We start from the raw sequence: 25,685 nt of genomic DNA on the forward strand, positions 1-25,685 counted from the left end.
ATGGAATCTGAAGGTTAATTTAAGGTGCTTTTAGGCAAAACGATTATCGTTAAAAAATAAATAAATGCTGGATTGTACTAATTTGAATGTTTATCATTCAGTATAAACACGCCAACGATTAAACAGTGAATGTGAACGGCTGAACGATTAAAGCTGGGTTCACACGGGGCGGATTTGCCGACCGCAGCATGCCCATTTTTTTCCCCGCTGCGGCTGCGCTCTTCTCTATGGGAGCGCCGGCCGCAGCGGAAGAGCGAGCGGCCAGGCTGCTTCAAAGCCGCCGCGGGTTTTGCAGCGGCGGTTCTCCCGGCGGAAATCTCGTGGTTTTTTGCTGCGGTCAAACCGTGGGATTTCCGCCGAGAATCTGCCCTGTGAGAACCCAGCCTTAGTGAGCGAATGATTTTATCTGCCTGTATAAACGGGCCGTGCGAGTGGGCGAATGATCGCCGTCCGCGCGGGGCGATACATGGTAATAAGCAGGCATTAAAAGGCATGGATGCTCGCTGGATCGCTCAGACGTGTGGGTAGGATTTGGGGATTCCATGAAAGGAAGAAAAAAACGCAGAAACCTCTATTTTAGCCCAGATTCAGCGCGTATGGGCTCCATTGATCTCTATGGTTGTGTGCTATCCGCAGTGCGTACGCAATTAGTATTAGGTGTGGGCACGGATTCGCTCACAACTTGTTGGGAGACCAGATACAAAAGACCAGAGAGAGATCAGTCCCTGTTTTCTTCCACTCAGACGATACGCTGTCCAGAGCCGTACTTTCGTGCGGAAAACCGCGACCATACGCAATTCATTCCCGCAATCATTCGCTGGTCTTCCACTGCAGATATCTCATGGAACGCTCACAAGAAACTTTCCCATGTGAATGCAGCTTTATTTGGAGTTTATTAGCATCCTCCTGCAAAGTCCAAAAGCCTACTGCTGGGTTCCTATGAAGCGGGACATGGAGGGGGGCACATGCACTGCGGGACATGGAGGGGGGCACATGCACTGCGGGACATGGAGGGGGGCACATGCACTGCGGGACATGGAGGGGGGCACATGCACTGCGGGACATGGAGGGGGGCACATGCACTGCGGGACATGGAGGGGGGCACATGCGCTGCGGGACATGGAGGGGGGCACATGCGCTGCGGGACATGGAGGGGGGCACATGCGCTGCGGGACATGGAGGGGGGGCACATGCACTGCGGGACATGGAGGGGGGGCACATGCGCTGCGGGACATGGAGGGGGGCACATGCGCTGCGGGACATGGAGGGGGGCACATGCGCTGCGGGACATGGAGGGGGGCACATGCGCTGCGGGACATGGAGGGGGGCACATGCGCTGCGGGACATGGAGGGGGGCACATGCGCTGCGGGACATGGCGGGGGGCACATGCGCTGCGGGACATGGCGGGGGGCACATGCGCTGCGGGACATGGCGGGGGGCACATGCGCTGCGGGACATGGCGGGGGGCACATGCGCTGCGGCACATGGCGGGGGGCACATGCAACCTTTTATATAGTCCTCAAAATCCAGGAGTAGATAAAGAAATGCTAAGTTAAAGGGACTCTCCTACTATATATAAAATAAATATATTTACTCCAGCAGCTCTGAGTGAGCAGTAAACGAGAAGGCTGTAGTGCATGGCATTGTGGGCTGAGGTGGCACAGAAAAAGATGGATTCTTTCTGTAATCATGAACTCCTGGTAATTATTAGAATTGTGGCATGTTATTTCCTAATGCAGTTGCCCAGAACATTTTAGGCCTCCTGTCCATGGGCGATAGTTCATTGTGTTATCCGTGGCGATAATCCGGCCGCGGGTAACACAGTAAACGCTTTCCATAGACTTAATAAGGAAAGCGCAGTTCTGACGTCCTCAAGCGGAGAATCATAGCGATTCTTCGCTCACAAGATTCAAATCGCGATTTGCCGCAATTCTCTGTCAGGTGGTCTCAGTGCGGAGACCTGACATCTCTCCCCGCTAGCGATATTCTGTCACGGCTGTGGACAGGGGGCCTTAATGACCAAAACTTTGTCAAATACTAACTACCCTGTTTCCCCCGAAAATAAGGCAGGGCCTTATATTAATTTTTGCTCCAAAAGGTTTTACTTTTTTACATGTATAACTGCCTGGACACTATTTTTATATTGCCTTTTTTCATTAACTGTAACTAGGACTCAATTTTGGAGTAGATCTTATACTTCAAGCCTCCTCAATCCTGAAAAATCATTCTGCACCCTCAAAAATGCTAGGGCTTATTTTCAGAGTAGGTCTTATTTTCAGGGAAACAGTATATACAATAACTTTTAGTATAAAGACTAATTTCCCCCAGTACTGCTACGTCTGGCTTGTGATTGCACTGTGCGATTTGGTATATTATGACATTTCTATTAAGGTTTATCGTAGAATCATAGAATGGTAGAGTTGGAAGGGACTTCCAGGGTCATCGGGTCCAACCCCCTGCTCAGTGCAGGATCACTAAATCATCCCAGACATATATTTGTCCAGCCTTTGTTTGAACACTTCCATTGAAGGAGAACTCACCACCTCCCGTGGTAACCTGTTCCACTCACTGATCACCCTCACTGTCAAAGTTTTTTTCTAATATCTAATTTGTGTCTCTGATCTCTGTATGTTCTTCTCTTGCAGGATGGCTTAGATGCTATGGTGTACGATTTGGACTTCCCAGCAATGAGGAAAAACAAGAACATCGACAACTTCCTAAATCGATGTAAGAAGTTTCTTTCTTTGGTTGTGAATTATAAGGCTCTGTGTTCACATTTCTTCTCCAAATTTCTGTTCTCTTCAGTTGTGAAGCAGAAGAACAAAAGAAAGACAAACATGTCAGATCAGTCAAATGACAGAAACGTGTGGTGCCTGATAGAACCCATTGAATATAATGGGTTCTGCCTGATTTCTGTCATTTTATTGGAAATTAGCACTTTTATGATGGGACCCCTGGAAGGAAGCCTCTAACTTATCCTGAGGACAGATGGAGATTAAAGAAATGCTTGTACTGACTTGTGGAATGGAATTGAGTATTGGAGGGATTGTACCACAATTGCACAGAATATGGGATAACTTGCTGATTGCTGGGGTTCTCACCGCTGAGACCCCCTGCTGATCTTGAACAGGACTCCTATGTCCTGCTCTCCTCACCGTGGGGGATGCTTCTCCCTCTGCAGTGACGTCACTAGGAATGGGCAGCGCTCCATTCATTTCATTCATATCTCCGCAGTTCCTTGGACAGTGCGTTTATGTAACCAGCACTCCATTCAGTCTCCTCCACAGTGGCGGTGCAATAACCCTGAAATAAGGAGGAAAGTGGGACACAAGACCCCCATTGTCAAGATTGGTGGAGAACTCAGCAATGACGCCTCCACTGATTATTAAGTTTAGCAAACTTTTAAGGAGTATTGCCATCTCAGATTTGCGTGGCCGAGGTGGGAAAACCTGGAAGCTCCATTCTGACTACCTGTTGGAAAGAGCCGAGTGCTTAGGGCATTGCTGTTTTGTAGCTCCCACTGAAGTGAATGGGGGCTAAGGAAACCGTGTAGTAGAGTTGCGAGAAAAACATGAGAGTGAGTGAAAATGCAGAATTATGAAACCCACATTTTTCAATGGTTTCTTTCACATTTGTGATGTTTTCACTCATGCTATCCTGCGATTGAAAAATAAAAAATCGCAGCATAGCCTATCTTTCTCTGTTTTGCTGTTTTTGTTGTGTTTTTTCTCCTTCCTAAGTCAGCCATGTTTCCCTATGGAGCCTCCTTTTTATCATAACGCACGAACTTGCAATTTTTCATGCGATGCGTTTTTAATATTAGAAAGTCCTATTGGCTTTTGCTGTAAAAAAAAAAAATCTATTTTTTTCTTTTTTATCGCAAAAGAAAATTGCGTCCGTCAGCAATGCCAGACTATTCTCGGAGAAAACCATCACTAATGCTCATAAAATGTGGGAACAAAGATGCGATTTTTATCGTGGCTAAATCTCGATGGCCAGTGTGAAGGAGCCCTGTGGAGCTCCAGTGACAGCACTGGCAATGTGCTAAGTGCTCAGCTCTTTCCGTAGGCGCTGGCCTGGTAGCCAGCCATCCAGAAGTTTCCCATCTTAGCTATGAAAGCCAGAATGGGAATAGCCCTTTAATGTGTGCGCACATTTAATTCTTGGTGTGAGTGGATATATACAACTACTCTTGGTTGGCTAATAGTTACCTAGGTTATAGCCGGCCTACAAATGTTGCTTAAGGTGTGGTCCAGTCTTTCATGAGTAACTAGGTAAATATACTAGAGATAAATAACACATCTAAGAGAAGGTTAACTCTTAGCGAGCTTCATTTATATTTGTCAAGGGCATTTTCACTTTATTGGCAGCCATGCACATAGATATAAATGTGCTTCTTCATGCCATGTGAAGAACAGTCGGCTTTTTAGCTCTGTCGTCTTTTAGTTTTTAGTTGAGGTCCAAGCACCTGTATGTGGCATGTTATACTGTATGAGTGGAGCATTGTGATCTAAACTTGTGCTCTCCTGAGTATTTTTACTAAATCCCTTTCAGGAAGGGTCACAATTTATCAACCTACAACTGGCATTATGTAGCAAATTTTGCCATGTGATGCTTTTACTTAAAAAAATAAAACATTTGTGACATCTGTCAATTGTATTATGGGTATGGCCTGGTCATCACAGCCCAATAGATTTAAAGGGGGATATCCATTTCTGGGGAAAAAACAGCTGAAAATGTTATAAAACTATTAAAAAAAAAAAAGTGAATAAATACTCGCCTGTCCTCTGCCATGGTGATGCAGCTGGCACGTGTCGTACTTCTAGCACCATGGCTGTAATGGATGGGCAATGATGCCAGTAGTAGGGGCATGTGATTGCTGCACCCACTGATCGGTTGTGGCAGTCACATTGTGTGTCCACTTGTAAGCGAATCACCTTGGACGACCATGGGTGCTACAGCGCTTGATTGTTGTGGCAGAGAATAGGAGAGTAGTGTTTCTTTTTACGCCTCATGTCCATGGGCCGGTCGGGTTCCATGGACAGGAGCCCTGACGCGGACGACACCTTGCCAGCAGCATGATTGCAGGCGGCCAGTTCAGCCCCTGGACTCTTCTTCTGTGAAGCCATGCTTTTATGATGGATGCAGTATGTGGTTTAGAATTGCCTTGCTGAAATATACAAGGTCTCCCCTGACAGTCTCTCTGGATGGTATATGTTGTTGTAAAACTTCTATAAACTGCTCAGCTTTGATAGTGCCTTTCAAGATGTGTTCGCTGCCCATGCCATAAGCACTAATACAACTCAATACAATCAGATATGCAGGCTTTTGAACCTAGATTTCCAAATCCTTGCATGCTTTTTTTTCCCCAATAACATTAATTTACATTTTGCACAGTGTCCCAGTTTTTTTGTTATTGGGGTTGTAGAAGGTAATGATAATTACTGTCCTACCAGCAGGCGGAGTTGGTACAGGCTCTAATTGCTCATGTAATGTTGTCCTGATACATCATGGGATTGATAGCACAGAATAGTGAAAGAGAAAGAAGGAAGAAATCTCAACATCAAGGTGGTTCCTGATGAGCAGTATTGCAATACACATTGGAGGCGTCCAGAATGTGACAAGCAATCGAGTGAGGGGTGCTCGGATGAAAAATTTACTAGGCATTCAGCCCCTCTGTTAATAAAGAATGTTCCCATTCATAAAGGCCAAATAAATCTTAAAAATGTCAGTGAATGGGCTCCATCACTGCAGGCTACAAATAACCCCTGTAGTGTAGTCTCATACTGTGCTCATGTCTTGGGGTCCTTCCAGACATGACAGTTATCGTTTGACCTCCTCACCGGCTCGTTCGCTCTTGTGTGGCTTGTTTAAGCAGATACATTGTTGGCTCGTTCAGATGAGAATTGTTCAGTCTTTCACATCCACTGTGTGAGTGCTGGTTAAACTCAACTATAAGGCCTCCCTCACACAGGGTGTTTTGTACAGTGTTTAGCGCTGCCTTTTCGGCCCAGCGCTAAACGCTGTACAACACTCCCATTCATTTTAATTGGGCTGCTCACACAGGGCTGAAAACGCAGCACCTTCCAACTCTGCGCTTTGACAGCGATGCAAGTTCTATTTTGGGGCGTTTTCAGCCCTGCGTCGCCCATTGAAATGAATGGGCAGCGGTTTCAGCACTGCTGAAAACGTGGCAACACTTGGTGCCGCGTTTTTGGCAGCGTTAACTGCTCACCGATTTTCTGGGGGAGGGCTTGCAATATAAGCCCTACCCTGAAAATCAGTCCCAGCTAGGCTAAAGAAAAAAAGAAAGTAATACTCACCTAGCCGTTGCGGTCCAGGTCGGGCCCGCTGGTCTCTGCCGCTGATCCGGGCTTCCCCTGCACTCCCAAGTCTATTGCCGTAGGCCAGGTTTGAGAACCCCGCCTCCAGCAATAGAGTGTTGTGATTGGTTGTCGGCATGCTCGATGCCCAATTACAGCCCTTCATTGACTGTCTCAGCCATTCAGCGCCGGCAAGCTCTGATTGGCTGAGACAGTCAATGAAGGGCTGTGATTGGGCATCGAGCATGCCGACAACCAATCACAGCACTCTATTGCTGGAGGTGGGGTTCTCAAACCTGCCTACGGCAATAGACTTGGGATTGCAGGGGAAGCCCGGATCAGCGGCAGAGACCAGCGGGCCCGACCCGAACCGCAGCGGCTAGGGGAGTATTGCTTTCTTTTTTTTCTTTTCAGCATCCTTGGCTGCGTTTTCAGCCGAGCTGAAAGCGCAGCCAAAACGCTGAACCGAGCGGAATCGCACGCTGCATTTCTGCAAACGCCCTGTGTGAGGGAGGCCTTAGTGAACAAGCCAACAAGGATTTTAACGTTTGCATAAAACGAATGGTGAATAAAAAGTCAATTATTTATCAGTCGGTCATTGGCCGCATTTAGACCAAACGAAAATTGTCTAGTCTAAAAGCACCTTTACTTTACTCTGTTTTATATGACTTGGCGTGAGCCAAAAAATGAGTGTCAATCAGTTACATCGGCACTCATTTAGCACATTAAAAGGGCTTTTCTGGTAAATACTATTGGTATTATTGTATCTTGACGCCACTGGAAGTAGTGGTGAAGTCAATATACAAGCTGTTTGACAGAGGGTTCACGCCCCCTGTTTCTGATTGGCTGTCACTCGTCCTCAGCCTCACAGGTCCTCCCAGCATGGCTGAAGAAGCAGAGCGGTCTGCGGCTCTCTCCCCCGTGTTCAGCCGTGGCATCTGCCTCCCAGCAGCGCAGATGCTCAGTGGTCTGCGGCTGTCTTACCCGTCGTTTGCGTGGCACCAGCATACAGCAAACTGTGGGGTTCTCTGCCTGTCTCCTCCGTCCTCGGTCACTGTGTCTGGCTCCCAGCAGCGGTGAAAGTGTTGAGGGCTCTGCGCCTCTGTCCCCCATCCTGAGGCTCACAACTGGATTCGGGCCCAATGAGGTGAGAGGTGGGGCTTCGGTGTTGTGCCACTGCAGCTCTCACATGGAATCGCTGGCCGTGCAGGACCAGTGAGCGCCGGAGAAGGGGGACGCAGTTTAATCACGCAACCACTTCAGCGGCTACAAAGTGCATGTTCCCCGGCTACAGCAATCCGACCCCAGCCAAAATAAAAAAGCAACACGCTGCTGCTAGGACCTACATTAAGACAGCCAATCGGGAGCTAGGTGTGTGAGGGGGGGGGGGGCGTTTTCCCGGTCAAACCCATAGCTTCTGGTGGCATCAAAATACAATAATACAAATACTATTGATGACCTATCCTCAGGATAGGTCATCAATAGTTTATCGGTTGGGGTCCGTCGCTCAGGATACCGACTGATCAGCTGAGCGGGCACATGCTGCTCAATGGGAGCTGTGCCTGCAGTTACAAGCGCCGGCCACTACATGGGAGGTCAGCACGGAGACTTCTGCTCCAAACACACAGAGGTTGGAGTGATAGCCTCTGCGCCGACCTCCTTTTATAGTGGTCGGCGCTTGTAACCGCAGGCACGGCTCCCATTGATTTAACTCAGAGCCGTGCCTGCAGTTACAAGCGCCGGCCACTACACAGAGGTCGGGGGCAGAGGCTCTCAACCCGACCTCTGTGTTTATTGCGGCACTGACAGAATGCGCCCGCTCAACTGATCAGTCGGGGTCCTGAGCGACCGACCCCGGCAGATTAACTATTGATGACCTATCCTGATGATATATCATCTATAGTATTTCCCTGGAAAACCCCTTTAAGCGCCATGTGACATGTATTTAACTCTCGTTAATTTTGAGCCCTGGGGCCTCATGAGTTATGGAAAAAACGGAAGTATTTTTCATTAAATTTAGAAAGGATTGTTTTTGTTTTCAAAGCTGCGGTTATATTTTCATAATAAAACAATGTGATTGAAGGTAAAAAAGGAAACAATTTCTAGTGAGATAATCAATGTGTGGCTGTCGTGTTTTTTTACATGGGACAATAATCAGGTGAATAAACATTTTAAGGAACATTTGTTCATGATCACTTACCTGCGTTCATGGGCATTAAAGGGGTTGTGCCACTTGTAGCTGCTTCCGGCAGCACAATGGCTAGAAGAGAGACAACACCTTTAACATGTGACTGTAAGGGTCCATTTAGACGGGACGAATGTCGGGCAAACAATGCCCAACAGTCGTCCCTGGATGTCCTCGCTCCCGTGCTCCTGCACGGTAGCTAGTATCACTGGCTCACTCACAGAGCGGGCAGCAGGGGGCGGGGTGGCTGCAGTAGATTTCACTTCTCGCACTCCCCCGCCCCTCTCCATTGACTTAACATAGCAGCCATTCAGTACTGAACGGCCGCTATTTACACTGAGCAATAAGTGATCAGCTTATCGTCCATAGTTAATGCAGCATGGACGATAAGCTGAATAATAATCATTCAGGGAAATTAGCGGCCGTTCAGTACTGAACGGCTGCTGTTATGTCAATGGAGAGGGGCGGGGGAGTGCGATAAGAGAAATCTCCAGCCGCCTCCCTGTGAGCTAACGATATAATCTCCCTTGCAGGTGCTAGTATGTGCGGGGGACAAGTGTTGCCCATTGTTTGTCCGACATTCGTCCCATCTAAATGGGGGTTTAGGCAGTCACATGGTTTGTTTGTGGTCAGTTTCCATGGAGACACATTGGTCTGTATTGGAGCTGTGTTGATTAAAACAGTGAAGTATTTTTAGGCATGACTATTTCCAAAGTTGCTTTCTCCTTATTTTAGATGTGTTGGATCACTACACATCGGTTAAGTACACATAGGCGTTAATGTACTTTTGGCTCTGTAGGTGGGTTTGTAGAATATGCTTAAAGTGTTTCTGACATTCGGTCTTAAGTTACTGCCCTCGTAATTGCAGAAACACTTTAGTTTCTCTTGTGTCACTTTTGTAAATTGTTAAAGGAATCCTTTTTTTTTGCCAGACTAAGATGATTGAGCAAGTCCTTACAAATCAGATAAGTAGCATATTTTTGGCAAAAAAAAAAAGCTGAACCCCCTGAATCTGAATCCTGATGTTCTTTCTTTATTAAGCTCCAGCGGTTCAGTTTAATAGCGCTCTGTTTGGAGAACACTAGCTTTCTGAACTTTTTCCATACAATCTCATGCCAGTGTTGACCCTCGTGGATTAAAATAGCCTTTTTCAACCTTGACCAAATTTGGAGCTGAAATATCTGCCCACTGGGAATCTGTAAATGCATTCTAGTTTATAGAGTGACAGCTTTATACAAATAATTAGTTATTCCCATTGCATGTTTTAAATTAAAGCCTAGTATTCAATCATAAAAAGAGCAATCTGTTGCCAATTCTACATCTCTGTTCCAGCGTTGTTGTTGTCATCTTTCTGGTAACTTGCTTAAAAATAGCATTCGGAGTGAGTGAACTTTTTTCCCCCTTTTTTCTTATGATTCTAGATAAAGACACAATAAGTAAAATCCGGGACTTGCGTATGAAAGCTGAAGATTATGAAGTAGTTAAAGTCATTGGCAGAGGAGCGTTTGGTGAAGTCCAACTGGTAAGTTGCTTATGCTTACACTATAGGGAAGTTGTACTTTTTTGTTACTTCAGCTGGCATGGTTTAATTTTTTTTATTATTATTATTATTATTAATAAAGGGGTTGTTATACACAAAATTAACTTATTCCCTGTACACGGGATAGGAAATAAGTATTTGATCAAATGTGGGTTCAACCACTGGGACCTTCACGATCAGGAAAACGAGAGTCCGCAATGAATAGAGCGTGATCATGTATGCGTGGTACTACTTCATTCATATCTGTGGGACTGCCAGAGTACAAGCACTCTGTCTCCGGCTGTCCCGTTGGAGTACATTTACATGGAGCAGTAGTTTGCGTGTGTAGCCACTGCTACATGGACCCCCATTCGGATCAGTTGGGTCTAAGCGGATGGACCCACACCAATCTGATACTTAGCCCTCAACCCCCACACACACTAAAGGTACCTCCACATGGGACAATTAGCGAAATGCTTGATGCTTTGTTATACCAGGAGGGAAGTCATTGCCCCAATGGTATAAACATGAACATATAGCCGACTCAAGATCAATGACATTTGCCCATATACAGGAGGTGGACAAGGCCCGATATGCGGCTACCAAGAGCCGGCGAGCTTTGTTGTGAAAAGTTATTCAGAAAGGTTGAAATAAGAATTGGTTTTATGCATCTGAGAAATACATCTTTGTTTTAAAAGGTAAGGCACAAGTCCTCCCGGAAGGTGTACGCCATGAAGCTTCTAAGCAAGCTGGAGATGATAAAGAGGTCGGACTCTGCGTTCTTCTGGGAAGAAAGAGATATTATGGCATTTGCCAACAGTCCTTGGGTAGTGCAGGTACGTTGGACAAGCAAGGTTTCGCCTTCTTTTTCGGTCATCTCACATGGCTATACCATTTTTATTGCGTTACTTAAAAGCGATATTTGTTATGTTAGGCCTAATTCACACAGCCGTATGCGTAAAACGTTGCGTGGATCACGCAGCATTTTACTAGCCTCCGATCGCTGTGTATGGCAGCGATAGTGCACTGCGCAGGACCGCTTATCTCACGCTCGCTGTCATGCCCAGTCTGACTTGTTTAGTTTTTTCTTTTATAAATGCCCCACTCTGCCTTATAGCGGCATTGCGTATGCAGCGTCACCCATATACACTGTATTGTGTATGGACAAGGTTGCATACGTAACCTATAGAAAAGGATAGGACTGTGCGTGATGCGTGGTGAAATACAGCATGCTGCGATCGTTCACGTGCGTGTTTACACACTAATGTGAAGGGATCAATACTAATCCATGTACTTTCGTTGACTCCATTCACCGCGTATCACGCGGGCGTGCATCACTTGTGCAATATGCGATGAAAACACGGTTGTGTGAACAAGCCCTAAGGAGTTTGTATATATGTGTAAAGTATGTTGCATCTGTGTATATAATATTGGAATTTTATACATCTGAGTGAAGGTGTTGCCTCTTATTGTTCAGCTTATCTAAATGACTGTCATCTGACTCACCTGTACATAGAGGAACAATGCGTTATAGATCAGCCCTGCTTTTCTTCTATTATCACTATAGCCTTTTTTATTTTTTAAAGTGACCCCTACTTGCTGTATATGTGATTACATTGCAGCATGGGTTATGTTAGCTGGTCACTTTAAGCACACTGATTTGTCATTGTACAGTGGTGTTCTTCTAGTTCTGTTCTTTTATCATATCAAATAATTAAACAGCGATTTTATAGGTTTGTATCGAGTTGGTGTTACTGAGAGATTGATGATCAACTTTTTTTTGTGTTTACTTCTGTGAGGCGCTCTGTAGTCATAAATATGACTTGGACTACATTATTCCTGCGTATTCGAGAATGGGTGGTCTACCAGTGCTAACTGTAATTTTCATGTTAACGAGTCCTGGGACTATTTTTTTGTCACTTTGCTGATTATTGGGTATAAAGAGATTTTCTGAGCAAATACTATTGATCTATCCCCAAGATGGAAGACCAATTAAAGAAAAATGGTGACCGCATGCACCTTGTGGTTGAAACATTGTTGCTATGTTTTTGGAAGAATAATGACTTTTTATATTTTCCCTGGATGCTGTCACATTTTTCTATGGTTCCAAATTGGATCCATGGTTTCTGGTTCCAGGTGACTAGGTATATGTTGCTCCACTATTGAAGTGTTCTGAGTTGTGCTGCTGGCATTGTGGTTGCTTATATCCTCAATCACTAGTTGATTGCCAGGCATCCACCAACCAGGATTCCCCTTGATCGGCTGGCGCGTTGGTACAGTGGGGTCGGATGTAGTTGTTGGGGTCATAGTAGGAAGTCTCAGAGGTGGCTTCATTCCATGAAATTGGTGAGTATGAAGCCGCCTCTGAGACTTCCAGCTCCGCAGTGTGATCATAAGTGTAACAGTGTGCCCGCTCAGCCCTTCTGCCCAGAGGTGCCATTTGCATCTGCTGAGTTTTGTTCCTTTCTGCCATTTATGCAGGATAGAATAGCGCAGTTAATTATACCATTCTGTCAAGCAAAAATGGCGTAAAGAAATGGAAACCTGCTCAAAAGGGGACTAAAGCTTGCAGCTTTGTTCTGTGTGAGAAAAAGGAGAGCCTGTGGTTCTATCGGAAGGCTGTTTTTGGTGCTTCACGCAGAAAAATAGCCGTAAAACTCCAGCATATGTGAATTAAATATCTAAATCTATTTTCTTCCATTTAAAAAAAACCCTAAGGGAGCCAGAGGGCGGCTTGGGGAAAAGGGAATCCGCGTGGCCAAACGGCTCTGTTTTTGGACGGAACCCTAGAGTGCCGGACAGATCCCATTGACTAAAAATGGAGTCCACCCGCTTTCCGCCGCGCTGCCTGGGTTTTAGACTGAAGAAGCAGCGCCACATGCAGCACTTTTTCTTCTGGTATTTTCAGCCAGATGTACGGCAGAATTTCTGGCCGGAGTTTCCGCCACCGATGTGACGCCGTCCTTAATTTGTCACGTGACTTTTCCATTGATTGGATAGTTTTGTATTTTCTGGACGCTGATGCAATGGTTCTACTGATTGTGTATCGGATATAGCCAATTCAGCATAAACATATGTACTTGTGTGTTGCACAGACGATTGATCAGCCTTTGTATACAAGGGTGTAACGAAAGTAATGTAGATCTGGTCAGGATTTATTTTTTTTTATAAAATGACCTATATAATTCCAATTGCATATTCTGGTAGAAAAACTCTTCCATTATATAAAGGTACTACTCAGCATTGTCTCCATCACAAGTGACTTATTTGCACCATCCTTAAACTCAGGTTACGAATCCTCTTTGAAAAAATTCACTTCTTCACAGCCACTTTCACCTCATCTATGTTGTCAAATTGTTGTCCCGAAAGACTGTCCTTTATTGGACTGAACAGGTGGCGGTCAGAGGGCCCCAGAGCCGGTGTGTACGGTGGGTGGTGGACCACCAGCCCGCCCAATTTTCTCCATCACCTGATTTGTTGCTAGAGATATGTATGATTGCACATAGTCATGATGAAGTTGGATCCTTTGCAGATTCTTCTTCATTCTCTTCCTCCTTATGGCTTCTCTAAGCTTCGTGTACTGCTCACTGGACACTATACAGCCAAAGATCCAGAAAATCAAGGAGAATGAGGCACTTGTTCTATTAAAAAAAAAATCACCATGACTTTCCATGCTGATTGATAAATGTCTTATGCCCTGGAGCAGAGTTGGATGCCATTGCATGTTTTTGGTGTTTCTGGATCATGAAGATGCACCCAAACTTCATCCTTTTTCACCAGATTGGAGACAAGTGTTTTCATTGGCGTCGAACACTTCCATCAGATCAGACTCCAACTCTTCTCTCCTTTGCATCTGATGAGGTACCCACTTGGCGCACGCTTTTCGATGCTCCCAAGTCTCCCACCATCTTCTCTATAGTATTATGACCACAGTCCAATTCTGCTGCAAGCTCACAAGTTGTGACTTGACTCTCCATGTGAATAAATGTGTCTACTCTGACAGTTCGTATCAGTGGTTGCAGTTGATGGTCTTCCGCTACATGGCTCGTCTTCAATGTTGGTTTCCCCTTTTGTAAACTACTTCATCCATTAGTGCACATTGCCCTTCTCAACGGTGACCTCTCTGTAGCCTTCTGTGGATGTCAGATAGCACATTGCATCTGCTTGGAATCCATTATTTACCTGCTATGAAGAAGGGATACATTACATCTTACTGTATAGGAAGAGTTCCTTTACCAACATAAGCAGTTTGACCCAAATCATTTAATAAAGTTCTGACCACTTTTGAATTACTTTTAGCTAAAACCCTTATATACTACATTGTTTTACATCTACAACCATGAGTAAGGGCAGTGCCCGCCTGATATGTGTACAATTTAAGAATCAATCTAGAGATTTTATTCACGTGTGCCGGAGTTTTGTGGCTACTTTTCTGGAACCAGTAGGATTCGCTGATCCACAAGTGTTCGCTTGTTTTTGCTCCATCTTGACGATGAAGATGGTTTTCAAATTGTTGAGCAGTTTTCTAAAGTTTCTTCTATGATTCAGGCAGATCCCTGAAGAGGCTGAGTGAGTACGCTAACGCTATATAAACTCTACTGAAGAACCGAATACAAGTTTAATTTGTAGTTGCATCTTCTAAAAAATTCCCCAATGGAATCTGAATTTCCAGGCAAATGGGAACAGAATGTATCGCCTTCTCTCTGGCTTTAGTATATTTTCATTGTTAAGGTTACTAATATTCTCTGAAGTTCCTATGAAGTATCTTTTTAGTAAAAAGTTAACCTGTATTTTGCTCTATATGCAGCTTTTTTATGCTTTTCAAGACGATCGGTATCTTTATATGGTGATGGAGTACATGCCAGGAGGAGACCTGGTTAACTTGATGAGCAACTATGATGTACCTGAGAAATGGGCCCGTTTCTATACCGCTCAAGTGGTTCTAGCCTTAGATGCTATTCATTCGATGGGTTTCATTCATAGGTAAGTTCTTTCTATTCACAGGCAATACATGGTGGGAATCTAGCCTAAATTGTATGACTGTCTGGCACTATGTAATAAATATATCTAGAGCAAAATTAAAGTTTGAAAATAAAACCAGTTCTCCAGGTATGTGAAGATGGTTAAAGGGGTGTCTGCCAATTTTTTTTTCACTGTTGATCTATCCTCCGGATAGGCCATCTGTAGTTGATAGATGGGGGTTTTCAGTTTGAAACCCTCAATCAGCTGATCGTTGTCCTAAGCGGATAGGGAAGGAAGTGAAATCAATGGGAACGCTGTGTTGATACGACAGTTTCTGCTAATCTCCTGTTCATGACTTCACATCCAGAGGATAGGATAGGTTTAGTTTCTGACGTAAAAAAGTTGCAAACATTTGCCCAAACACCCATTTGTGCTAGAACCTGTGACTTTTCTTCATTCTGCCCCACATCACTCCTTTTCTGAAAAATGTGTGGGGCTTGTTTGAAGGGAGCGCGGCTGCCCTATGCCAATAGATTTATGTGTACCTCATGCCACAACCTAAGTATATATAATATAATATTCCATGCTGCTGCAGCATGTTGTATACAGTGCTTTATAGAGCTCTCCTAAATAGCTATTAGCTATATTAGATATCAAGCAGGTCACGGTTGCAGACTAATGACTCTGCCTAAATCATATCGCCAGGTCTGCGTGTTTGAGCTAAAAGAAATATAAAAGCCCCTCAATGTGTTTTGCCAACGTAGTGGCATCCTCAGGGGTCTGGGGTTACTATAGGCGCACCCACCTAAATGACAGCTGTTATGTAACATGAGTCCAGTGAGAAACGCGACCAATGGAGAGAGAAAGCTTATTATGTAGGACATGTGCTTTAGCCAATCGTACGGAGTGCCTTCCTTATACACGGCCAATCCCAATGTATGAGAATGTAATCAGCCCAGTGAATGGCAATTCGGCCTTTCCCAGCATGCTCAGTGTGTCCATTCTAGGACTGATATTTTTTTCACTTCATTTTGTGGTGCATGCTCAGGAAAAAAAAAAACCTGATATTTGGTGATTTGCCCAGAGCTGCAATTCAGCAGATACTCTGATTTATAGAACACCTTAAAAAAAACGTTCTTATGGCCTCAGTGCCGTGTAAAGGGATTGTACAATGTGCACCATCTAAGGAGCCCCGTGGGTTACTCATTGGATATTCAAGTTGAATCCAAGTTCTTACATTAAGTTAAAGGGAGAGAGCCATGTTACAATAATACACTATATAATGTTTTTCCTGCAGCATAGTGTCGGTATGTAGCAACAGCGCTGCGAATGGCGCAGACCCTAATGTAGCATTAGGTATTCTGTAGCATAATACATCTTCCAGTCTTAAATGTTTCTCATGCAGGACAATTTAACCCCTTAACGACCGCCCCATCGGGAAACTACGTCCTCAGAAAGTGGGCCTTAATCCTAGAGGACGTAGTTTTATGCATCCTCTTTGGATTGATGCCCACTGGCCTGAGGACGTGACAACTCCATGCTGTCGGTGCCCGCAGGTAGCCGACAGCATGGAGCTGTCATCCCAGGATGCGGGCAGTCCCCCCCGGCATTGCGATCGGCGCTATGCAGTGGATAGCGCCGATCGCAAAAAAAGTAAAGAAAACTGTGTAAAAAAGTAGTAATTCAGCTGCTATGATGGATCGAATCCATCACGGCAGCTGAAAATACTCACACGGCTTGTCGGCGGTGTCCCCCGGAGATCTGGTCCTCCCGGACCCGCCGGCGGCCTTCTGCGCATGCGCGCCTGACGATGACGTCACGCGCAGAAGCCCGGGTGTCCCCGGCAAATTTAAAATCTCCTGGCTCCCGGCTCCTGAAGGTAGCCGGGAACCAGGAGGTGTTACCGGGGACCACTGTGAGCGGTCCCCGGGCCTGGGATCACCGCTATCCATTGCGATAGCGGTGATCGCGAAAAAGTTTAAAAAGTAAAACAAAAGTAAAGTTTCACCTCCCCTCATGGATCCGATCCATGAGGGGAGGTGAAGATACTCACCCCCGGTCCTCTGCGATGTCCCGGGACCCGAAATCACCGTCTGCGCATGTGCGCCCGATGATTGACATCGGGCGCGTGCACAGAGGGGCTCGAGCCCCGGGAAATTCAAAATTGCTCTGCTCCTGGCTGCCATGTGTAGCCAAGAGCAGAGGGATGGCACTGGGGACCTGATCACTGTCATCCAATGGATGACAGTGTTCATGTAAAGTTAAAAAAAGTGCAAAAAGTAAAAAAAATAAAATAAAAAAAGGGGTAAAAGGTAAAAAAAAAAAAAAAAAAGTAAAAAAAAGTTTAAAAAAAGCTTGCGTTTCATCTCCCCCCACGGATCATATCCGTGAGGGAGGATGAAATGACGTACCTAAGGCCTGCGGATTTATCCGCGGACCTCAACCCAGCTTCTGCGCACGCGCCCGTCACCAATGTGGCAGGCGCATGCGCAAAAGCCGTGGTTTTTTTAAAACTCCCTGCTCCTGGCTACAAAACTTAGCCGAGAGCCTGGAGATTTCACGGAGGGCCGCGGTGAGCCCATTGTGCTCCATGGTCGCGGATATACCCGCAGCCCATACGCAACTACGTTGTATACGGGCTGCGGGTACCCGCGTCATCGCTAAGCGACGGTGCGGGAAATACAAACCACAAAAAAAAAGTGTACTGCGCATGACCGCCCGTGTAAGTACGCAGTTATGCGCAGTACATTACGCGGCCGTACGCAGGGTCACAGCCGGGCTCACAGCCGGGATCCACCTACGACTGCGTAAGTCCGGCGTTATTCAGACCGCTATCTGTAATACGCAATTTACAAGAAGCCCCGGGAACGCTCGCCTTCCTGCAGTTCCAGGAGCAGCTTGTTGAGCGCCTTCTGTGTGAGACCGCCGCACCTCATCAAGCTTACGGAGACTCAGAGCGCCACTTTTTACACCCCATCCCCGCCACTGAGGTCAAAAAATGACTCCCAAAAAGCATGAGAGGAGGGGGGATACCCGGTTTTATTGCCCCATGTGCCCATCCCAACCAGCCTCCATAATTACCCGTCTTTGGAAATACTACACAGTTCACATTATTACTTTTATCTAAGATTTGGGGAACGCCGAAAAGGGCGTGGAGGGGGGGGGGGATTTTAGGGAGTCAATTTTTATTCCGTACAAATGAGCAATGGGGCCTGGAATTTATTCAGTTGTGCCCAGAAATCCAACAGGTGTTCCCTCCATTATAGGACTAACCATGTGTCCTATAAGTAGATTAGGGCCACAATGGGTATGTTTCTGAACACGGGACAAACGGGGGTATCCATTTTGGTGTGTAAATCCTCATTTTCATGGGCTCTATAGGAAAAAAATATGTCTTTAAAATGACATATTTGCAAAAATATGAAATTTTATTTTTTGTCCCCTAAATTGAACTAATTCCTGAAAAGAACTGGTGGGGTCAAAATACTCATGACACCCCTCAGTGAATACACTAAGGGGTGTAGTTTTTAAAATGGGGTCATTTGTGGGTGTATCTATTATTCTGACACTTATGAGCCTTTGCAAACTTGGCTTGGTGCAGGAAAACAAAGTGCTCCTCAAAATGCTGAAAGGTAATGTTAAATTTGTACGTCCTCTAAATGGTTAAAAAAAACACAAGTTTTTCAAGTATGCATTCAGAATAAAGTAAACAGATGGAAATACATATCTTATCAAAAATTTGTACAGTATGTTTGGACATATTTGAGATATTACGGTTGAAAATTTGAAAAAATGGCAATTTTTCCAAAATTTTTCCAATATTGGAACTTTTAATAAATATACACAAATTCTATCGGTCTCTTTTTACAATCTAAATGAAGTACAACATGTGGCGAAAAAACAATGTCAGAGTCACTGGGATATGTAAAGCCTTTACGGAGTTATGCCACGTTGAACGACGCATGTCAGATTTCCAAAATTTGGCTCCGTCACTAAGGCGCAAACAGGCTTCGTCACTAAGGGGTTAATGTAGTTTAAGCCTGTGGAGTAATTGTAATGTTTCCCACAAACACCTAGACAATATAGTATATCATGTTGAATGCCTTCTAGTCCAAGCGCACATTTCATTACTAGTTCATAGGCTAAGCGTCTATTTATATTGAGCTGAAGGAAAATATTGAAAATCGTTGACTTATAATTAGAGATGAGCGAGCATACCTGCTAGGGGCAATTGCTCGAGCGAGTATTGCCCTTAGCGAGTACCTGCCCGCTTGAGACAAAAGGTTTGGGTGCCAGCGGCGGGCAGGGAGCTGCGGGGAGGAACAGAGGTGAGATCTCTCCCCCCCTCCCCCCCCCCCCCCCCCCCCCCCTCTAAAAAATTGCCCTTAGCGAGTATGCTCGCTCATCTCTACTTATAATCAATAGGGGATATTGCAATGCGCGATTTGACCAGGTTCTTCTTTATTAATTAATAGACATTAGCTACTTGTCTAACTAAGGTAAAACATCAGTTGGTTACTAAATATGCTTAAAAAAAGTTACTTCAATTTTTTACCTTCCAAAAAGAATTTTTTTTTTTTTTTTTTACACTTTATTCCCCATTTAATATACACTATCCGATTGTGCTCTACAGATTGCTCCTACATATACCATGTTTCCTTGAGGCATTTTATAGATTTTATATTATTAAAACATACCATTTTATTTATTTATTTTTTCACCCCCAGTTTATACTTATGATTTATACTAATAATTCATCTGTTCATTTAACCTGCTTATTTGCCGTTAGGTTTAGAAGTACTGTATAATTTATTTGTGCTTTTTTTTTTATATGAATTTTCTTCCCCAATCATAATTTTTTTTTTTTTTTAAATTTTGCTCCACGAGTTTTACTTTTAGACGCTTCCTAATTGTTCTGGTCACAATATAAAGTACTTTTTATTAGCCATCCATTAATTGTCCTAATTAACCGCTGATTGATTTGTCTGTATTAATCTCCTAGACGAGTAGCTAATTTCTTTTGTGTACATCAGCTTTATTACCACTCCCCGTTCAACACAGTAGGCGATTAGAGGATAGACAGCACCTTATCCTGTTTCTACTTGGAATAGTAAGAGATGAGCGAGCATGCTCGTTTAAGGCTGATGCTCGAACGAGCATCAGTCTTTTCGAGTAACTGATTACTCGTCCGAGCACCATGCGGGGAGGGGGGAGAGAGATCTCTCCCCATGCATGGTGCTCGGACGAGTAATCAGTTACTTGAAAAGACTGATGCTCGCTCGAGCATCAGCCTTAAACGAGCATGCTCGCTTATCTCTAAATATTAATTCTTCTATCCACAGTGCCAATAGAAGTTACACCACACTCTTTTTCTCGTATTTATTTTGAGTGACTCCTAAGGCCTAGTACCATGTTTCCCCAAAAATAAGACACTGTCTTATATTAATTTTTGCCCCAAAAGAGGCACAGTGTCTTATTTTTGGGGGTGTCTTGTACTCACCGGGCCTGCAATGTCTGAGTCCCTCATGCTGGTCGCAGTCGCTGCGGCAGTCTTCAGTGTCCTCAGCGTTGACCCATCACTCTTTCTGGTGACAGGGCTTTGAATACCCCGCCTCCAGCAAGGGTGTGCTGTGATTGGCTGAGCCAACGGCGCTCGTCATCCAATTAGAGACATTCAGTGATGTCATTCACTAAATGGCTGTGAATGATCGAGCGCTGACTCTTAATTGGCTGAGCCAGGGGTACTCATGATCCAATCACAGCACTCTTTCTGGTAATGAGGCTTTAAATACCCCGCCTCCAGCAATCGAGTGCTCTGTCAGCGCTCAAGACACGGAAGCCTGCCGCAGCGCTGGAGCCCAGCGCAAGGGACTCAGATGCTGCCGGCTAGGTGAGCATTTCTCTTTTTTTTTTTTTTTATTCTTCTCATGTAATTTTAGCTGGGGCTTATTTTTGGGATGTGGGCGGGGGCTTATATTTGAAGCCGTCCCTGAAAACCGGGGTAGGGTTTATTTTTGGAGAAAAGCTGTAGGATGTACCATGCCTTCCTGTCACTGGGCATAGCGCACCATGCATCAGGGGAAAGTCCTACTAAGCCTGGTGTCAGAAATGCCAGGCTTAGTAAATTTCCCCCATTTTTTTTATATGAAGGTACGCACTAACATTGAAGGTCTGTTCTATTTGAACCTATTATATGGATACAGTTTATTTATCATAACAGTGAGCTTGTGCTACAATTGCACATGTGGATGGTGAGCGGTGTTACACTGTGTCATTGCACAGAATCAGGTGGTGACAGCGAGATGTTAATCATTGCTTATTGTCTTGTAGGGATGTGAAGCCTGACAATATGCTGCTGGACAAATCTGGTCATTTAAAACTTGCAGATTTTGGTACTTGTATGAAAATGAACTCGGTAAGTTAGACGGTCGAAGGGATCATTCAGATGAACGCGATTAGGGATGTGTGCAAGTTATTTCTTTAAGAGCTCATTGTCAACTATGGCCACCATTATAACTGTCCCTCTGTTTACCCTCATAGAAATCCATGAATGAACTGACAATCTGGTTTTACCATTTACATTGTCAATGAATTGGGTCTCTATGTGCTCTGATAATGTCCAATAGAAATAACACAATGCCGAAAAGCTGCTCCAAAATGATTTTTTCATTAACTTTAAAACAGACGTGCCAGGTTATCTTTAAAGGAACTCTGAACATAGAAAAGGCCGAAAAGAATAGAAATAAAAACATTCCTCCCTTTATAAGGAATCTTCAAAGGAAAAAAAACAGTCCTGCATAATGCAGGGAATCGCTTGAGAAGTGTAGGACCAGCGCAGTGCGCAAAGGCACGCTCACCTGACCAGGTGGTGTGGAACAGGCACAGTTCTGGAAGGAAGTACATGCAAACTCCAGCCACTCCTGCCAGCGGATTGGCCGGGAGAACCTCTCAAAACAGCAGTCCGAGAACATATCAAAAGTCGGGGACAGTTGATGCTGCTGTCAGCAGAGATTATCTGGAGACTGTATAAGGTGATAAGTTTGACATATGCTTTTTAATGTTGGCAGACATCCTCTTCAGGCAAATATACCTGGTGAAGATGGCTGTCCAACATCGAAACGCTTAGCTCAACAAACTAATCGCCTTCTCCAGTCTTCTGAGAATCTCCACTTACAGCAACGCCGGTGTCTCCTAACTTTTTAGTTGCGTTTTCAGTTAATAGGAATCTGACACATGAAATCCCCACCTGAACTACTAGACTATATGGATAACTGGGGAGACCGATTCTGAACTCACTGCTACACGCCCACGCGGTAGTGTCCATAATAGGAATTATGTGGACTGAAAAAACTGACTAATCTAAAAATGTATAAACCCATAAATCTAAGTATATCTGAGCTGTTCAGAATAGAGATCACATGGCCTATCTGAAGGGGAAGGACACCAGGAGTGTGTTAGAAAGGAATAACTAACCAAAGTACAATATTGGCCAACTTGTGTATACTGGGGAAATAGTTGCATAATGAATTTAAAGGAAATCTTGAGGCATGAGTTAAATTTTTCGCTGGTACAATCTAACACACCATATAATGTATTGGAAAACTTTTAAGAATTTATAAGTAGAGCGAAATGGGAAAAACTGCAATTACACCATTTAGGGGGTTTGTTTTTATGGCTTTCATAGTGCAGTAAAGGTGACTTGTTATCTTCTGTGCTGAGTATGGTTACAGCGATACAAAACGTATATAGTATTTTTATGTAATGCTACTTTTAGAAAAACAAAACACAAATTTTAATTGCTATCTGTCAACATCTTATTAAGGGTTAACAGCCAATATCTGAGTTTTCTCCTATCGTGGCTGGTAAAGGCAGGTATTTGCTATCGAAGACAGCCGAAACCTGCCGTGTATGGAGCTGGCTCAGCTTCCAAGCCCACCGCATACAAATCATATGCTGTAGATATCTATATACATCCGGACTGCACGGACTAGGACATGTATAGCTGTGTGTGTCAGGAAGGGGTTAAAAACCCTTAAAATGGTCATGGGAAGAGCACTAGTGAGAGCTATGAAGTCTTGCAATGTGTCACTATTACGTTTTTCTACCTATTTTGACTTGTGTTATGATTTAGTAAAATGTTTGCTCCCCGCCACATAGGAAGGAATGGTACGATGCGACACTGCTGTAGGAACTCCGGACTACATTTCCCCCGAAGTATTAAAATCACAGGGAGGCGACGGTTACTATGGACGAGAATGTGATTGGTGGTCTGTAGGAGTGTTCCTATATGAAATGCTTGTAGGTAAGTTCCTTGGGAATTTCTGAAAAAATCTCTGGAAATGTCCCTGGCAATTGGGACATTAGGTTCTAGTACCTTGATATTTGGTAATATTATGTTGAATGTACAATGTAGAGTTTTTTGTTATCCTAAGTATATTTCACCATCACGTTTCTAGTTGTACTGGGTTTCGATACACAGGTAAGTTTTCAGTCAGTGGGCACTTGGGGGCAGCTGAGACCAGTTGCGCTTGCTTTAGGCTTTAGACCTGATCTATCTGGCCTTTGATGTGTTACATTGTATTACAGCTCTAGTGATATGCCAGTGCCTACATTGTCTGTGCTTAGAAATATTTAACAGGATAGCAAATTGCCTTTTCTAGGAGACACTCCCTTCTATGCAGACTCGCTGGTTGGGACATACAGCAAGATCATGAATCACAAAAACTCACTTACATTCCCAGAGGACAGCGACATTTCAAAAGAGGCGAAAAATTTGATCTGTGCCTTCCTCACAGACAGGTATGACTTCATTATCGATTTGAGATATTCCCTATGTCCCACACCTAGAACATGCCGAATGGAGCCGTAAAAGCCAGACCCCTCGGCATTGACTATCGGACTTCTGGACTTTTATTCATGGAGTTTCATTTTAGTTAATATAGTCACACTTCTTTGCTACTTTACTGTATACCGCCCATAATTAACTGTTAATTGTGGCCTTTTTTTTTTTTTTGTAAGAAAAGAGAAAAAACAAAACCTCCATGGGTGAAACTACCGAAAGGACAGGCTTTTGGTTACAATTTAGTGTTCTACCACAATCTGCGATGTAATTTTTAGATTCTTCTAACAAGTGAATCTAAATGTGTTTGCCCGTCTCTGAATGGGTTTGAGGAGAGGTCCGCTAATATATCGTTAATATATTTTACCGTAGTTGTTTTTAGATGTAGAAATCATGTAATATATGAGGGAGAAATATCAATCACTCGATAAAATGTGGGAAACTAAAAATAAAACCTGGCCTGAAATTGCTCAATTGTTCCCAAATTTTTAAATTGCGAATTCTAGGAAATGAGGTATAGGTCGCCTGTGCTCCCAGCCGTTATAAGGCGGCCAGCACGACTTCTGGAGGCAGATAAAATCATACATATACTTGGGTTTACAAGCAGCGTTGGATGCATGTGACGTCACTGCCTGCTTCTGTTGCTTTCTTTAATCTGAGTTAAGTATGTTGAGTGTATGTAAGCCATAGAGAGGAGCTGATAAGGGTCTTTGTAAGGAAAGGTTTGCCGTCGGTGATTGTGGGACACTTGGGAAGGGTGGTGTGATGGAACCTCATTGGGAAGGGTGGTGCGATGGGACCTCATTGGGAAGGGTGGTGTGATGGAACCTCATTGGGAAGGGTGGTGTGATGGGACCTCATTGGGAAGGGTGGTGTGATGGGACCTCATTGGGAAGGGTGGTGCGATGGGACCTCATTGGGAAGGGTGGTGCGATGGGACCTCATTGGGAAGGGTGGTGCGATGGGACTTCATTGGGAAGGGTGGTGCGATGGGACCTCATTGGGAAGGGTGGTGCGATGGGACCTCATTGGGAAGGGTGGTGCGATGGGACCTCATTGGGAAGGGTGGTGCGATGGGACCTCATTGGGAAGGGTGGTGCGATGGGACCTCATTGGGAAGGGTGGTGCGATGGGACCTCATTGGGAAGGGTGGTGCGATGGGACCTCATTGGGAAGGGTGGTGCGATGGGACCTCATTGGGAAGGGTGGTGCGATGGGACCTCATTGGGAAGGGTGGTGCGATGGGACCTCATTGACATAATCCATGCAGAAAGAAATTAATGTAACTGAAGATTTGACATGTCCAGTTTTCCCTGCTATATCTTATGGCACTTGTGTGTAGTTGCATCAGTACGTTAATGGTTTGCTTAACCCACATGCAGATTGTTTACCCCATTGTGGTCAGTATCAGTTGAAACTGGTGAGTGTAAATAGAAAATAGATCTGATTGTCCCAAAGAACAGAATTTTTTTCTTTCTGTCCTGCTTATAAATGTAGTCTGATAGGATAAAAAAAAACAGATTAACCTGTTGTCCTACAATGGTAATTCAAATTAAACCCCATGAAGCATAAGACAAATATCTTCATCCTAGTTAGAAGAAAGAAATGCTTTTTTTTTTTGTCTCCTAATTTGTCACAATCCATCCCTGGTCTCCTCTCCAGTGATCTAATTTGTTTCAAGATTGGCCTAAAGGCTCTTATTTTGAAGGAATAAAAAAAGTTTTTCTGCAACTATGTTTTTACTGCTCTTACATTAACCCTTACTCGCACAATGTTGTACATGTACAGGGTGAGCATAATTAATCTGGAAGTGTTCAGAGGGCTCTAGCAAAAGAACAAAACTTTGGTGCAGAACC

The 25,685-nt window shown here is 44.4% G+C and overlaps 1 protein-coding gene across 1 annotated transcript in view; it reads left to right on the plus strand.

Annotated features, from left to right (window-relative positions):
* The window catches only part of ROCK1 (Rho associated coiled-coil containing protein kinase 1), a 99,115-nt gene that overhangs the window by 31,762 nt on the left and 41,668 nt on the right, over positions 1 to 25,685 (plus strand). Inside the window, exons 2-8 of the mRNA XM_066579638.1 lie at positions 2,647 to 2,728; positions 9,931 to 10,031; positions 10,727 to 10,864; positions 14,836 to 15,011; positions 21,321 to 21,405; positions 23,148 to 23,292; positions 23,651 to 23,789. Of these exons, the coding sequence (XP_066435735.1) occupies positions 2,647 to 2,728; positions 9,931 to 10,031; positions 10,727 to 10,864; positions 14,836 to 15,011; positions 21,321 to 21,405; positions 23,148 to 23,292; positions 23,651 to 23,789 (866 nt within the window). The remainder of the gene's footprint in view (positions 1 to 2,646; positions 2,729 to 9,930; positions 10,032 to 10,726; positions 10,865 to 14,835; positions 15,012 to 21,320; positions 21,406 to 23,147; positions 23,293 to 23,650; positions 23,790 to 25,685) is intronic.

The sequence above is a fragment of the Eleutherodactylus coqui genome, chromosome 9, assembly GCF_035609145.1.
Source record: "Eleutherodactylus coqui strain aEleCoq1 chromosome 9, aEleCoq1.hap1, whole genome shotgun sequence".
NCBI lineage: Eukaryota > Metazoa > Chordata > Amphibia > Anura > Eleutherodactylidae > Eleutherodactylus > Eleutherodactylus coqui.